This window comes from Budorcas taxicolor, chromosome 8 (assembly GCF_023091745.1).
Source record: "Budorcas taxicolor isolate Tak-1 chromosome 8, Takin1.1, whole genome shotgun sequence".
Taxonomy (NCBI): domain Eukaryota; kingdom Metazoa; phylum Chordata; class Mammalia; order Artiodactyla; family Bovidae; genus Budorcas; species Budorcas taxicolor.
Genome location: NC_068917.1, coordinates 105,260,924 through 105,277,865, shown reverse-complemented (window position 1 = coordinate 105,277,865; position 16,942 = coordinate 105,260,924). Strand labels below are relative to the sequence as shown.

The window sequence follows — 16,942 nt, the reverse complement described above, 5'->3', positions numbered from 1 at the left end:
CTGGAATCAAGATTGCCAGGAGAATGTCAATAACCTCAGATATGCAGATGACACCACCCTTATGGCAGGAAGTGAAGAGGAACTAAAAAGCCTTTTGATGAAAGTAAAAGAGTGAAAAAGTTGGCTTAAAGCTCAACATTCAGAAAATGAAGATCATGCCATCTGGTCCCATCACTTCATGGGGAATAGATGGGGAAACAGTGGAAACAGCGTCAGACTTTATTTCTGGGGGCTCCAAAATCACTGCAGATGGTGACTTCAGCCGTGAAATTAAAAGACGCTTACTCCTTGGAAGAAAAGTTATGACCAACCTAGATAGCATATTCAAAAGCAGAGACATTACTTTGCCGACTAAGGTCCGTCTAGTCAAGGCTATGGTTTTTCCAGTGGTCATGTATAGATCTGAGTTGGACTGTGAAGAAGGCTGAGTGCAGAAGAATTGATGCTTTTGAACTGTGGTGTTGGAGAAGACTCTTGAGAGTCCCTTGGACTGCAAGGAGATCCAACCAGTCCATTCTGAAGGAGATCAGCCCTGGGATTTCTTTGGAAGGAATGATGCTGAAGCTGAAACTCCAGTACTTTGGCCACCTCATGGGAAGAGGTGACTCATTGGAAAAGACTCTGATGCTGGGAGGGATTAGGGGCAGGAGGAGAAGGGGACGACAGAGGATGAGATGGCTGGATGGCATCACAGACTCGATGGACGTGAGTCTGAGTGAACTCTGGGAGTTGGTGGGCAGGGAGGCCTGGTGTGCCGCGATTCGTGGGGTCGCAGAGTCGGACATGACTGAGCGTCTGAACTGACTGCCTGATTACTTCAGTCATGAAAAAATGAAGAAACATGATGCTGTGAGGTGGCGACTGGTTTTCATTTTCTTGTATTAGTTCAGTCCATTTAGTAAGTGAGGACTTTGGGCATTTTGGGATACGTGGCTTCTGGCCATATTATCTATTTAAAAGCAAATATATTTTTCTTCTAGTGGGTAATGATCTGATATTGCAGAGTCCCTTGAAATTTAGTAAAATTTTTTAACCAAGCTTTGTAGGTCGCAGTATATCTTTATAAGAATAGTACATATATGGTTTATTTCCTGAATGTCATAACCAAGAATATGTCCCTTATCTTTACACATAAAATTTGTACAACACATAAAATGTTATCATATGCCAAAGTCACAACTTTTCCCCTCAGAATTCCCTATTGTTTCCTGGCACTTGGTGCAACAGAGAAGTCTGGAGTCAGAATGTTCTTTTGTTTTCTGATAGGTAACTTATTACTGTCTAACTGAATGAAAGGCTGCAGGATTTTTCATTCTCTCTCCTTGGTAGTTTAAAATTTTGCCAGGAGGTGATTAGGAACAAATTTCTTTCACTTTTGGCTTGGAATGCAGTGAGACCTTTCAATCTAAACATACAGATTTTCATTTTGTTCAGGGAAGATTTCATTTTTATAATGATTTTTTTTTGTCAATCTGGTCTTTCCATCAGGAAAGCAAATGTCTTAGCTAATGTTCTGTTTTTCGAATCCATTGTCTTTCCCATATTTTCATCTCCTGTTTCTTTTGAAAGACCATTAACAAGAAAATACCAAGTTTGTCCTTCACGTTTAGTTTTTTTTTTTTTAAAGCATCGGTATTATTTTCTATTTCCAATGTGGATTTTAATCTGTTACTGTGTTTTTAGCTCCCTTGAAATCCTTCTTTCTAGTCTTTTTCATTGTATTCCGCTGTCTTTCTCGCTTAGTCCATCCCCATCTTAAGGTAGCATATTACTGTCGCACAGAAGCGATTCTTCAGTTCCTTCAAATATGACAGAATTCTAAAATTTTGTTCTCTGCAGTAGATCACTTTCAAGTGTTCTGGAAGCTATTCATTTTCCTTGATTCAGTCACTTTTTTTTTTAGTGCCCCATTTTTTTCTCTATACTCATCCTTAAATGCTGTCCTCAACTCCGTATTTGCCTTTGGTTATGCTATCTGTCCACTTAAGTGTTTGTCAAATCCCTTCTTTTGGATGTACAGGTTGAGGGTAAACAGAAGTGCATATTTCCGAGCCCAATTTCTACTTTCACACTTTTCTGCTGAAGTGGCATCCTCTTCCTTTTTCTTGCTTGGTTTTCTGGATCTCTGATCCTACACTGTAAGTGAAAAATCACAATATTTGCATATTCTGCTACTTGCTTATCTACCGTTTTTGTGTTTTTCTCACAATGCCTGATGCCACCGATAGACTCTCTCTGCTTTCTGCTCACGTGTTAGCCCTAGGACTTGGAGCTGGACTGAATGAAGAGGAGGTGGGTGGGGAGATGGAAGAGAGGGTGGGATAGACAATCTGGTTAAGAGAAAGGATAAGTCAGTTACTTCCCTAGCGCCAGGGCTTTGAGTAAGGAGACAGACATGGTTAATGAGAACAAGTATTAAATACCTTTCAGATTTTCTGTTTCACAGAACCTCTGTTTCATGAGTCGAAACAAAAGAAAGCAGTGAGCTACAACCTGAGACGTCTCTTCTCAGTCCGCCTCCAGATGCCTTGTAAATGGTAAGATTTCTCCTATATTCTAGAATTGAGAGGCAGCCTTCTTCTGGGTCTTTATGAGTGTTTTTCTGGGAAGGCTGGGATTCACCAGAGGCTTCGGCTAGCCAGATGTTCTGCCAGACGCAGTCCCATTAATGAATTTTAAAAAATCCAAATCTTCCCAGCTATGGTATAGATGGAAGATTCTGGATTAATTTTCTACTCTTCGCTCCACTACTTATTGTCTTGCTGACCTTGGATGGGCTCTTCAGTATCTCTGGGTTTCCATTTCTTAACGGTAAAATAGGGGGATTTGACTAGGCTATCTCAGAGTTAACAACCAAAACCACCAGAGCCTTTTGTCTTTTTTTTAAGTCTCAAAACAGAAAAACATGTACTCATAAAGGAAAGAACAGAAAATAGCTTTAGCTTAAAGATTATAAAAATTCTCTGATGTCAAAATTAAAAAGCAAAAGTAAAAACCCTGAGCATGTAACTGTGACGTAGGTTAGGAGGTCCAGTACATTTCAGCAGTAATACCCATGTCAAAACAGGTACAGTTTGTAAACGACTTGACTTTTATTAGACTAAACTGGCATGATCATCTCCCTTTAAGGTGGACAAAAGATAATACAAGTAATTTGCTGGATAAACACAGAAGGTTCTCGATAGGCAGACAATGTCATACTCATTCAGAGAAAACAATCAGGCTTTCCAGGAATTACTGAATTATATAAAAATATTAAATTAGTAAGAAAGCACATAAAAGGTATGATACAATATGGTTTGAGAAAGAAAATATTCCCCAAACAAGCAGAAACTGTTTAATTTTTCAAAAGCTCTGTGATAGGGAGTTCACTGGTAGTCCAGTGGTTAAGACTTGGGCTTCCATTCCAGGGGGCATAGGTTGATCCCTGGTTGGGAAACTAACATCCCACATACTGGACAGTGTGGCCAAAAAATAAACATGTATTAAAAAAAAAAAAAAGCTCTGTGATAAATTGACCGGATTGAAGGTAGTTTAGGTTTGGGGTGTTTTCTTTTTTTTTTTCTACCCATGTGAGATCTTACTTCCTGACTAGGGATCAGGGTCGGAGTCCATGTCCCCTGCCCTGGGAGCATCGAGTCTTAACCACTGGACCATCCATGCCTCGAGCACTACATTTGGAGCGAGAAGCCTCGGGCTCAAACTTAAGTTCTCCAATTTACTAGCTCTGTGAGACTTAGGGAGATTTACTTAACTTCTCTGAGCCTTGGTTTCTCAGTTAATGGGAATAATTAGACCTAGCTTGCAGAGCTGTTGTGAGAATTAAGTGAGAATACAAGGCAGCCGTCAGAAGCACTTACCATAGTCAAATCTGAATCTTTCAGAAACTTATTGGAGTCAATCAGTAACAATAACTATGGCTAAATGTAAATTAATCAAATCTGTTATACTGACCATAAAGTATTTAGGAGCCCATTCTCATCTCAATGTCAGGGAGGTATCTATCTAATTGCTTTTAATACAAATGGAAGCAATATGCATCTACATATAATCCAGTGATCTTTTTCCGGGTCTTAATAACTATTTCCTGAAATTATTAACTTCCAAATGAGCCACATTAGATAAATAATAAAGTATTTTAATTGAGCATAGAAATCTGATTCTGATCAACAATTAAAACATAACGAACTTCTCTGGATTTCTTGGGCTGTAAAGAACTAGAAGTGCTCAAAACCATCATCATAATCTGTGAACTTGGCCAGGACCGGAGACCTCCCCCAGAGGAGTTTCAGGAAACCCCCTGATGTCAGGATACATGGGTACAGAACAGAGGAATTTCCAGATAAACTAGTTCTTCATCTCCCTAAAGCCTCCTCTTCTCTTAGAAATGGAGTTCAGCTTTCGGTCATCACCAGTCTCCCCCTCATGTTTTTGCTCAGATAATAATTTATATGGGAAAATACAACAAAGATTCTTACCTAAGAACTCTGCCTAAACAAGTTTGTTTTCTCTTAAAATAGAGCATTAAAAGATCACCTCCAAAGTAAAAGCATTTCAAGATACACATGAATTTGAAACTTTTAATGTATTCTTCGGCTCAGGGCTGTTGGTTAACAGTTACTCAGTATGTATGGGCCTTAACTTAGACTAAATTGGAGCTCCTTAGAGGAAATGAGGTAACTCTTCTTTGAGGTCTTCATTGTTTGTATTCCTGGATGGCTAAAGGTAACTGGTAACTAGCTCAAAAATGGTGAGCAATCCAGATTTCAATAAAAGCAACAAAGGGATGTATTATCTGATAACAGTAATATTTAAACATTTTAAGTGTTAACAATACATGTTAATTACCAATGGTAATCAGGTGTTAGCCTAATCTAAGAAAAATAATCAACATTCTGCTGTTTCCAGAGATGAGAAAATATTAATTTTAAGGAGTTGTGAAACTTGAAGAAAATTATTATTCCTAAAGAAAGCATTCCAGTATACTGAGAAGCACTCATTGAGGAGACTGAGTGTATGATCTTGAGGACTCAGGAATTCTGTCTCCTGGTTTTGCCACTTCCTGACTAGATGGCCTTAAGGAACTGCAGAGATGTTAACACTGATCACTCTGGAGATGATCGAATCCAATCATCTCGCTGCACAGCTGAGGAAATGGAGTCCAGCACTGACCACCCGAGGAGAGAAGGTGCCGCCAATCTGGCCATCCTTCCTGTATAGCCAGAGGCTTCCGCTTCTACAGGAGGACTGTTTTGTCTAGATTCTCTCCGCGGCTGTCTATGAACATGCTGAAAGAAGCAGGCATAGTGCTTGATGTTTTAATAAGGCTGAATTGAGATAAAAATCAAAGTAACAAGAGTTTCACGTTTCTACAAAAACCATGTATCAGTCAGGGCAGGTTAATACAGCACATAACCCAAGGAAAGCTGGGAAATGCCACACCACTGAGGAGAGCAATCCTTTCACAACTTTGGTTAGGTTTTCCCATAACACTCCCCTTTGCAAACACAGTGAACAATGGAAAGCTTTCTCATAAAGCCTCTCAGGGCTTCTCTGAAATTCTTTAACCATTTTTGCTTATATCTGAGGTATCCGGGCTTCGAGGTGCAGGAGGTAGAATTTGATGTGCTGGGTATAAATGTGACCAGATTATAAGGTTTGGTTTTAAGTTTAACAGTTTAAAGGAGACTTTCCATCATGGAAGGAATAAGTGGTATAAAGCAGATTAGCTGAATATCATTATTGCTTTCACCAAAGACTGTAACTAAATAGGGAAGACTTATTGCATAATTACTGTGTGTCCAGTGCTGTGCTAAGCCTTTACATTTCAATGAAACACACCCTTCAAGCTGATGCCTCAAGTGTCTCTGGCAGAATAAAACTTCCCAGGGGAGACTGGGGAGATTCTGGGGAGGAGGTACCAAGCAAGCAGGGCTCCCTTTAGAGCAGATGCAGAAATATTGCAGGCAAGAGCTCGCCCACAGGACTTGCTGGGTCCTCCCGAGGTACTTTCAGCCCCACCATTCCTGACAGGAGCCAGGGCAACTTCTGCCTCTGTGAACATGTGAATTCCCCTTATTCAATTCCACTTATGAATTAAAAACAACAACAACAACAACTACTACAGGTAAGTGGAGAAAGTACTCATAACCTTCCCCTTTCTTCTCTTGGATTTTCCCTGCTGCTGGCTTATTATTAGGCCAAGAGGAGAAAATCCCCGAGAACCCAGTGGGTATGATTTAGAGCTGGCTGAAAAGACAGAACGACGGCCTGAGCTCTGAAGGCTAGCGAGCTAGCTACGCAGCCCCCTTAGATCGTCTGACCATGAACGCAGCCATGTAGCAGGACAGGTGTTTGGCAGGTTAGCAGGTTTATTAGGTGTTCCTACCTATAAGCTTAAAGTGTGTGGGCATACACACACACACCTCTACACACAAATACACAGCGGATGGCGCAGAGCAGCACCTGATACCTGTGTTCTCACTTCCGTTCCCCCAGGAGGCACGCGATGAAGGGCAGTTAGGACGCTGAGATAATGACTCTTTCCTTCCACCAGGTATCACTGGAGATTCTACCTCCTGACTCTAATCATAATCATCCCCTTCAGAACTCTGAAGGTTGAAAGTTCACCACATGGGTGATAAGCGACAAAGTTGAGGCAGATTGTTATTCAGCTGATGAAAAGCCACTACCGACAGGAAGATTATAGCCTCTGGATCAGTTATTACTACTTCCGGAAATGTAAAAATCTGAAAAGATCCCAGCGACACCTAATGGCAATTTTTTCTTGAATCTATTGAAAAGAAAAATGGAAGTCTTATTAATTAGGCTGCAGGCTCTGCCCAACTGTTTCACATAGGTTATATTTCTGTTTAACAGCAGTACTGACAAGAAAAATGACCATTTGCTTTCTTCAAATGAAATTTCCTTTGGGTGTTCAGCAAGTGAGGCAAACTGTACCTCAGGTTCTGTCTCTTTTTAATCAAAACCCTAAAACCCCTATAGGAAACCACGACAGAACAATAGCTTATAATACTGCTTATTACATATTACCTGTAATTTACATACAGATGGAGACATACCAAAGTTAATCTATATTCAGGAAAGATCAACTAATAAAATAAGTGTTGCAGGAACTAAACAGGGAATAACATGAAACCTTAAGGCAGCATTGGTTGAGTCTTCTCCATTAAAGGAAGTATTACATATTTCAAGGGCCAGTGAATGATTGTTTAAAAATGATTAATACTAAAACAAAATTTTGAAAAAGAAATATGACTAATTTTAGGACTCCTGCAAAATGAATGTATACTGGAGTTTTAATTGTGGGTTAGAAAGCACACATAGGAACAAAATGGTGTAAGGTTGTGACAGTCATTCCTAAGATACAAAATAAAGATTCCCTAGCAGTTATTTTTATTAATTAGTACTCTTTGGGTTCCTTTTTCATTTATAATTGAGAGCAGTTATGATAACTTTCTGTTAATGTGTGAATAACATACGGTCAGATTAAATCTCACCTAGTGAAATGTGTTCACACTGTGTTAACAGCCTATCACCGTGGTCTGATTTTTACCACTATGTCCTTGATGCTGGGTTTGCTTACCTGGCAGGCTGACACATCACCGTGTCCCAAGCATTGGTGCCAACCTCAAATGATGACATCTCTTGTGGCTGAAAGAGTCGTACTTTGACAAATATACTTCAAAATTCTTTAATATAAACACATTTGGGGATTTGTTTTCTCTGCAGCTTATTTTGTTAGTTTTTTTTCCTGGTTAGGCCTGAAAATTACTTTCAGTTGTTTTACATATCCAGTGCTATATGCTGACAGAACAACTGCATGACACAAAGAACAGATTAAAAAAAAAACAAACCTCTAAACAGTGGTCAAACAAAAACAGCTTTCACAGCACACTGAGAAAGAAAACGTAGGCACTTCTGCTTCAGGAGGTTTTTCACGTTTTGATCACAGATCGCTTTTCCAAGACACTTTCTCTTACTGCAGGAAGTTCCCTCAAACCACCTAGTTCACTGGAAATCTTGTTCTCACAAGCACTGTTTGGTGTATTAATCTTTTTTCATAGAACTGTCTCCATTGATGCAGAGATCAAGTTCCTCCCAGGGCTAAGAGCAGCCCTGCTTTCCTATCAGCATGACTGAGTGGAGCTCCATGACCTTCCACCAAGCAAGGCTGCATGCTCTGCAGGATCAAGTTATCCACCAACAAAACATGAAGAGGAGTGCCAAGCGCAAGTTCTCTCCTGGAAGTCGTTAATCTGTCTGCCTCCCTCTTCCTATATCCTCACTGTAATTCATTAAAGTGTTTAGAGTCTTCAAAACATTCTAAAGCTACTAGGCTACTGGGATTTTCTTTTTTTTAATGACTACTGAAATAGTTTTTTTTTTCTTTTTTTGAGAAAATCTGTGCTAAAAAGGCACTAGATAAAATGAACTTCCTTGCTCTTGTGTATGTAGTTATTTATACATTGTATTAGATTCTATAATTTAACAGAGGTGACACACATCTGGATAAAACATTCTAAATCTTCACTTGTCTACTTTCAGTTAAAAAAACAAATCTGAAGTCAAAGAAACAGGAAGTCCCACACCCGGACCATGAAGTCATGGTCATCCCGGCCGCCTCGGAGCTCTAGCCTTGGCTGCAGGGGGAGCGCCCCCTGACCAGGATGAGTGGGATAGCGGCTAGGACGCAGGGGACACTCACTGGCAGCAGCTGTGGGAGCTGAGCCTCCTGGACACCTGAGTGAATGAGACGAAGGTGAAGTTCTCACAGTTTTCCAGCTTGACCTTCTTGGCTAAGTTTGGGACAACTCCCCGAAGAGACCGCAGGCCCATCCTCTGCTCCTCGTACCACACCCTGCCCATGTCTGCAGCCTCCTTCCTGGCTGTAAGGTAGAAAGGGGACTTGGCCTCCATCTGGGTGGGCGGCCGGTGGACGTACATGTACTTGTAGAGGAGGCAGTAAGGACACTGTTTGTGGCCCCGGGAATGCTCGTGGTAGATCTTGCCGTGGCAAACGCGGCTGGAAGCGCTCCGGCTCTCCCGCTTGACGCTGTCTGTCCGGGCGAAGTAGGAATGGTTCTGTGGGTCTGTGAGCAGCTCGATGTCGCCGTACATCAGGTCGGCATGCTCCTGCAGCGTCCTCATGTTCAGGTACTGGCTGTTGTACTTGACCACGGTGGACAGGAGCGTGATAGGGCTGTCATCCCCCAGACACCCCGTCTGCCACATCTCCTCCTCGTCCGAGACGGAGAAGTAGACGATGTTTCGGGAGCGGGCCCCTGACATCCCTGCCTTACTCAGCACCCACAGCTTCTCCTTGAGTTTCTTGGTGGACGAGCTGAAGGTGCTGCTGGTGATGGAGAAGCCCACCCCTGCATTCTTCAGGATGCGGTCCAGGCCTCGGCGGATGGCGTGCAGCGACGTGGCCAGGAAGTCTGAGCCGTCACTCTTCTTTACGGTGACGTAAAAGTTCTCGAGCAACTCGTTCAACTTCACTGCAGGGATCTCAAATGAGACAAACACTGAGGTTACGCGTTTTGCGGACACCCAGGTAGCCAGACCCCTCCTTCCTTCTCCTGATCCTCACTAGGGGCTGTGCTGGGGACAACCCTCTAGAGGGCTGCCTTCTTAGAATAAAATAATGGAAAAAACAGTGAGCCTCAGGCTGGGAGATCTAGGTTCCATACTAGGCTCTTTAGACATCAGTGTTTCAAGCAACCAGAAAGGAAATAATAATTATACCTTCTCAAAGAACTACTATAATGCTTAAATAAAGTAGTGGACATGAAAGGGTTTGTAAACTGTAATGAATACATATACATACAACATAAGTATATATACACATATATTTTATTACTGGCCTTTGTAACTATTTGTCTCTGGAAAGCCCTTTCTTCTCTTTTCTAGCAAATCACTTCCTTCCCTCCCCTTCAATAAAATCCAGCCATCCTCTCTGAATCATGCCTGAATTAAACTGATCAAACTCTGAATCATTCCAACATTAATTTCCTTGATCTCTGCACTGTTTGGCACAGCTGGTATGAAACGTCCTATAGAGAAAGACGACTGACATGTCCAATTTGTACAGCAAGATTTTGCCTTGATTTTTTACCTGAATAAGTCTGGAAATATCTCTGACTTAATGCTCCACAGAGTTTCAATATCAATATTTGCTCAAAAGATATGAAAAACTTAATGATTATACTGACAATTAAAGACTGCTCCTTAGGTATGGTAGGAGGAGCAGGAAGGTTGGCTGGAAAGAAAGCTTTACTTTCAAGAGGGAGTGATAAAGATAAAACCAGACCCTGCTTATTGTCAATTTAGGTTGAATACACGTTCTAGGACAAAAGATCGTTTCAAAACGAAATGTTTTAAAAGTAGAAACTATACAGGTAACTTTCATTCTTCTAAGAGCCCTTGGGTCAAAGAGAAAATAAAAACAGAATTATACATTAAAAATGAACCAAACTGAAAACATTAGATATCAAAACATATGAGATGTCAACAAATACATTCCAAAAACATCACAGCCTTAAATGACTTTGTTAGATACTTTACTGAAAATAAACGAACATTATTCAACACAAAAGGCTAGAAAAAGTAGATCAAATTCAAAAATAGTAGAGTGAATCAATAAAAATAAAACAAATTAATGAACTGGAAAAGACATAAATTGGGATAAAAAATGAAACTATTACAAACTCCTAGCAAATATGACAGAAAGAAAGAGAAAGAAAAGGAAATATACATATAGACAACTTCAGAAATAAGAAAAACTATAAGTACCGAAAACAAAGAATATTATAAACTTTATTCATATTAATTTGAAAATATAAATAACCTGAAAAATTCCTTAGCAAAATGTAAGTTACCAAAGTTGGTTCAATAAGAGGTAGAAGATCTGAGTCAAATCATTGCCAAAGATGTATGTCACTCATAAAGAAATGGCATTATGGAGTCAATTCAGCTTTTCTTTTGTATTTAAACAATTTCAGAGCACAGAAAAAAGAAGCGTTCTTCATTTTTTTCCCTAATCCAACTCTGACAGATATTATACCAAAAAACAAAGTATATGAGTATAAATGTACTAAGTAAAATATTGGTGATTTCCGTTTTGCACGGCACAAATGTTAAACAAAATGCATACGTGATAGAACCATGCAAACGAGGACACGGCTCTGGGCTACTTATGTTATCACATCAAATTCAGGACTGCAGGAAAGCAATGGACGTTGAGACCAGCAGGGATTATGGCAGAGTGTAAGGATGATTCAAATGTAATAAATAAGGTAACTAACTTATTCCATATACTAAGGAAAAGTAATATGAACTTGATAATTACTGAAAAATTATTTGAAAGAACGTGCTATCCCATTTCAAATTTTAAAAAATTCAAACCAGCAACTTCCCTGGTGGCAGAGTATATAAAAGAATCTGCCTGCCAGTGCTGGGGATCTTGGTTCAACCCCAGGTTCAGGAAGATTCCACATGTCTGGGAGCAACTAAGCCAGTATGCCACAACTACTGATCCAGTGCTCTAGAGCTGAGAGTCCCATCTACCGGAGCCCGCACACCTAGAGCCTGCGCTCTGTAACAAGAGAAGCCACCGCAATGAGAAGCCGGAGCACCACGACGAAGAGCAGGCCCTGCTCACCACAACTAGACAAAGTCTGTGTGCAGCAACGAAGACCCAGTGCAACCAAAAAAATAAATTAAAAGAAAAAACATTCAAACTAAACTCAGGTTGGAGGAAAAAATATCCTCTTAGTATGATGAAGACTATTCTACAGACATGAACTATAAAAACTATACCCAAGATGAAAACATTAAAATCTTTTTTCATGAAGTGAGGAAAAGGATAAGAATGATGAATATCACTGCTATTACATAACACTGCTCTAAAGATTCTGACCAAGAGACGAAAAAGAAATTACACACACACACATATGTATATAGGAAAGGAAACAGACAAAATATAACTGTTCTCTGATAATCTAAATGTCGGTCTAGGAAACTCCAAGAGATTCAGTCAAAAAGCCATCAGAAAGAGGAGAGTAGCTGCACATAAAATATAAAAAGCAGTAGCTTTCTTACATACCAGCAACAGTTAATAAAACTTCCAATTACAATGACCCCCCAAACGCAGCTGGTTTCAGATTTTTACACTGTCATTTGAAACTCCCTACTTGCAGGTATTAACCTCTCTTTGTATTAGCTGGGATTCCTGTGGTTATAAGAGAGACAGAGACCAGACCTGAACAAGCCTAGGCAAAGAGGGCTATCAGAATGGGTGGATTCCAAGGCCTTCAGGATTCCATCTGTCACCTTCTGCTTCTCTGTACAAAGCAGCTGTCTTTATGTAGCCACCTAGCATTCCACAAGGTTTATATCTCACAGTTTCAAATATTAGCAAAAGGCCAACCCTTATTTTCAGTAGAACAAAAAATATGAAGAGAGGATTTCGACTGGTCCACTCTTGATCCCAACAACTGACGAAAGCGTGGGCCACTGTACTAGCGTAATGGCTTCTGGGGCAACCACGGGGACTGTAGGAGAGCCCTGTTTTCTTACATAAGAGGTTTTGAGCAGAAAATCACATTACCTTAGTATCTAAAAATAACACAAGTAACTTCTGATAGCTTCCTGTTGCCTTTAGGGTAAGTTCCAAATCTTTTGTTATATGCAAGTCTTCACAATCTGCTTCCATACAATAGTAGACTGCTTGCAAAGACAGACACCGCGACCTCTCCCCATCCTGTTCCTCTCCGTTCAGTTCAGATCAGTTGATTAGTTGTGTCCGACTCTTTGCGGACCCCTGGGACTGCAGCACGCCAGGCTTCTGTGTCCATCACCAACTCCTGGAGCTTGCTTAAACTTAGAGTCAGTGATGCCATCCAACCATCTCATCCTCTGTAGTCCCCTTCTCTGCCTGCCTTCAATCCTTCCCAGCATCAGGGTCTTTTCCCATGCATCAGCCCTTTGCATCAGGTGGCAAAAGTAGTAGAGCTTCAGCTTCAGCATCAGTTCTTACAATGAATATTCAGGGTTGATTTCCTTTAGGATTGACTGGTTTGATCTCCTTACAGTCCAAGGGACTCTCAAGAGTCTCCTCCAACACCACAGCTCAAAAGCATCTTCGGCACTCAGCTTTCTTTATAGCCCAACCCTACATCGATACATGACCACTGGAAAAACCATAGCCTTGACTAGACGGACCTTTGTTGGCAAAGTAATGTCTCTGCTTTTGAATATGCTATCTAGGTTGGTCATAACTTTCCTTCCAAGGAGTAAGCATCTTTTAATTTCATGGCTGCAATCACCATAATTTCATGGCTGCAATCACCATCTGCAGTGATTTTGGAGCCCCCAAAAATAAAGTCTGACACTGTTTCCACTGTTTCCCCATCTATTTCCCATGAAGTGATGGGACCAGATGCCATGATCTTCGTTTTCTGAATGTTGAGCTTTAAGCCAACTTTTTCACTCTCCTCTTTCACTTTCATCAAGAGGCTTTTTAGTTCCTCTTCACTTTCTGCCATAAGGGTGGTGTCATCTGCGTATCTGAGGTTATTGATATTTCTCCCGGCAATCTTGATTCCAGCTTGTGCTTCTTCCAGCCCAGCGTTTCTCATGATGTACTCTGCATATAAGTTAAATAAATAAATAAGGTGTGAATATACAGACTTGTCGTACTCCTTTCCCAATTTTGAACCAGTCCATTGTTTCATGTCTGATTCTAACTGTTGCTTCTTGACCTGCAGACAGTTTTCTCAGGAGGCAGGTCAGGTGGTCTGGTATTCTCATCCCTTTAAGAATTTTCCACAGTTTGTTGTGATCTACACAGTCAAAGGCTTTGGCATAGTCAATAAAGCACAAGTAAATTTTTCCTGGAACTCTCTCACTTTTTTGATGATCCAATGGATGTTGGCAATTTGATCTCTGGCTCCTCTGCCTTGTCTAAATTCAGCTTGAACATCTGAAAATTCTTGGTTCATGAACCACCGAAGCCCGGCTTGGAGAATTTTGAGCACTACTTTGCTAGCGTGTGAAATGAGTGCAACTGTGTGGTAGTTTGAACATTTTGGGGCATTGCCTTTCTTTGGGATTGGAATGAAAACAGACCTTTTCCAGTCCTGTGGCCACTGCTGAGTTTTCCAAACTTGCTGGCATATTGAGTGCAGCACTTTCACAGCATCATCTTTCAGGATTTGAAATTACTCAGCTGAAATTCCATCACCTCCACTAGCTTTGCTCATAGTGATGCTTCCTAAGGCCCACTTAACTTCACACTCCAGGATGTCTGGCTCTAGGTGAGTGATCACACCATCATGGTTATCTGGGTCATGAAGATCTTTTTTGTACAGTTCTCCTGATGAGGTCGCAAAGAGTTGGACACAACCGAGCAACTGAACTGAACTGACTCTGTATATGTGCCAACTGACTCTGGGTATTCTTGCCATATCTTCTGATTCTGTTAGGTCCATACCATTTCTGTCCCTTATTGTACCCATCTTTGCATGAAATGTTGCCTTGGTATCTCTAATTTTCTTGAAGAGATTTCTTGTCTTTCCCATTCTATTATTTTCCTCTATTTCCTTGCACTGATCACTGAGGATCTCCTTGCTATCCTTGCTCCTCCTTTCTTTTCTCTCCTTGCTATTCTTTGGAACTCTGCATTCAGATGGATATACTTTTCTTTTGCTTCTTTGACTTTTGCGTCTCTTCTTTTCTCAGCTATTTGTAAGGTCTTCTCAGACAAGCATTTTGCCATTTCCTTTTCGTGGGGATGGTTTTGATAACTGCCTCCTATACAATGTTACAAACCTCTGTCCACAGTTCTTCTGGGACTCTGTCTATCAGATCTAATCCCTTGAATCTATTTGTCACTTCCACTGCATAAGCGTAAGGGGTTTGATTTAGGCCATACCTGAATGGTGTAGTGGTTTTCCCAACTTTGTTCAATTTAAGTCTGAATTTTGCAATAAGGAGTTGTTGATCTGATCCAGTCAGCTCCTGGTCTTGTTTTTGCTGTAGAGCTTGTTTTGCTATAGAGCTTCTCCATCTTCAGCTGCAAAGAATATAATCAATCTGACTTTGGTATTGACCACCTGGTGATGTCCATGTGTAGAGTCGTCTCTTGTGTTGTTGGAAGAGGGTGTTTGCTATCACCAGTGGGTTCTCTTGGCCAAACTGTTAGCCTTTGTCCTACTTCATTTTGTACTTCAAGGCTACACTTGCCTGTTACTTCAGGTATCTCTTGTCTTCCTACTTTTGCATTCCAGTCCCCTATCATGAAAAGGACATCTATTTTTTGTGTGGTAGTTTTTGTTATACTCTGCTTTCCAGCCTCACTGAATGCTGTACCAGTCATATAAACCACAAGGCTCTTTCATGCTTCCAAGTCTCTGCATATGCTACTTCCTCTATCTAGAAAGCTTTTTTTCCCCACTAATCTTCTCTATTTGGAAAACCTCTATTCCTTATTTCAGATCTAGCTCAAAATAGAAGACTACTCCAGCTTCCCTAAGCAAGTTACTGTCTCAAGTGGGATCCCACAAATCTTTTTAGAACAAATAACTCTACTTATTTATTTCGTTTTGGTTGTGCAGGGGCTTCATTCCTGCTCTGGCTTCTCTCTAGTTAAGAGAAAGCGGGGGCTACTCTAGCTGCAGTGTGTGGGCCTCGCACTGCAGTCGCTTCTCTTGTCATGGAGCACTGGCTCTAGGGTGTGCTGGCTTTAGTAACTGCAGACACATGGGCTCGTGAGAGCTGGCTCCCAGGCTGCAGAGCACACTCTCAGCAGTTGTGGCACCAGGGCTTAGTTGCTCGGCAGCATGTGGGATCTTCCAGGATCAGGGATTCAACCCATGTCTCCTGCACTGGCAGGCAGATTCTTTACCACTGAGCCACGAGGGAAGCCCCCCAATTTATAGGTCTGTCTCTCAAAGTGGACTGAAAGCTTCCTGAAGGCAAGAATGACATCTCATACACGACTGGTTCTTTAGGTTGAAGATCCCCACTAGCAGGTCTGAACTGTTCTCACTGATATCCCATGCACTGACAAACATGGGTTAAAGCAAGGAGTTGACCTCAGAGTCAAGAGAACCAAGCTGAGTTAGGGTGCAGATCATCTCTCTTGATTTATACAAGTTTCAAAGAAAAATCATAGCAAAAGCAATTCCTGGAGAAATGTCAAGGTACAAAATTTATATTCTTTGCACACAAGAAACTCTTCATTCTGGCCCATGTCAGCTGCCTCCTTTGTTTTCTCAGATTGTGTTTTGGTTGATGGTCATTCCTCCAGGTCTTTAATTTTTTATGAAGACATTGCCGAAAACTATTTCCCTCCATAAGCCACTCTGAATAGATTTACTACATTAAATTCACTATGAAAAAAAAAAGAAAAAAAAATTCACTGTGGATTGCAAACCTGGCTTCCTTGATGTGAAAATGACCAAAGAGAAGTAAGAGCTTGGTCACAGGGCAGGCGACGCCAGATAGGAAAGAACAGTATAAGAAGACTGACTTGCTGATAAATCCCAAAGTTTTGGAACTATGTAGTAATCCTTGGCAACTGAAAGAATTCTAAGACATGTAAAACCAAGAGTTACTTTTGGGGAATGCCTCAGACTTCCTTTTGTGATAATCTTGACCAAGGGATGAAGAAAGTGGAGAAAATGCTTGTGAACTAATACATACTCTAATAGGAAAACAAAACAAAATTTCAAGTAACCATTGCTGACAACAAAAATGATTTCACTTTTGTAGTTACCAAATTTCCATTTATTGAGAAAGACAGATACAAACTTCAAGAGGCTCTATTTTCTCAGTAAGGCTAAGGAATATATAAATCAATGAGACAGCAACTCTGAGAAAGATGTATTAGTGAGGATTAGATCACATCTATGAAGAA

At 40.8% G+C, this 16,942-nt stretch overlaps 1 protein-coding gene across 2 annotated transcripts in view; it reads right to left on the bottom strand.

The window, feature by feature from the left end:
• SNX30 (sorting nexin family member 30) overlaps positions 1–16,942 on the bottom strand; it is a 255,807-nt gene that overhangs the window by 155,549 nt on the left and 83,316 nt on the right. Inside the window, exon 5 of one of the 2 annotated variants that reach the window (XM_052644585.1) lies at positions 8,725–9,531. The exons of the other annotated variant lie outside the window; for it this stretch is intronic. Coding sequence (XP_052500545.1) covers positions 8,725–9,531 — 807 coding nt within the window. Of the gene's footprint in view, positions 1–8,724; positions 9,532–16,942 lie in introns of those variants that run through there. 2 annotated transcript variants of the gene reach the window in all.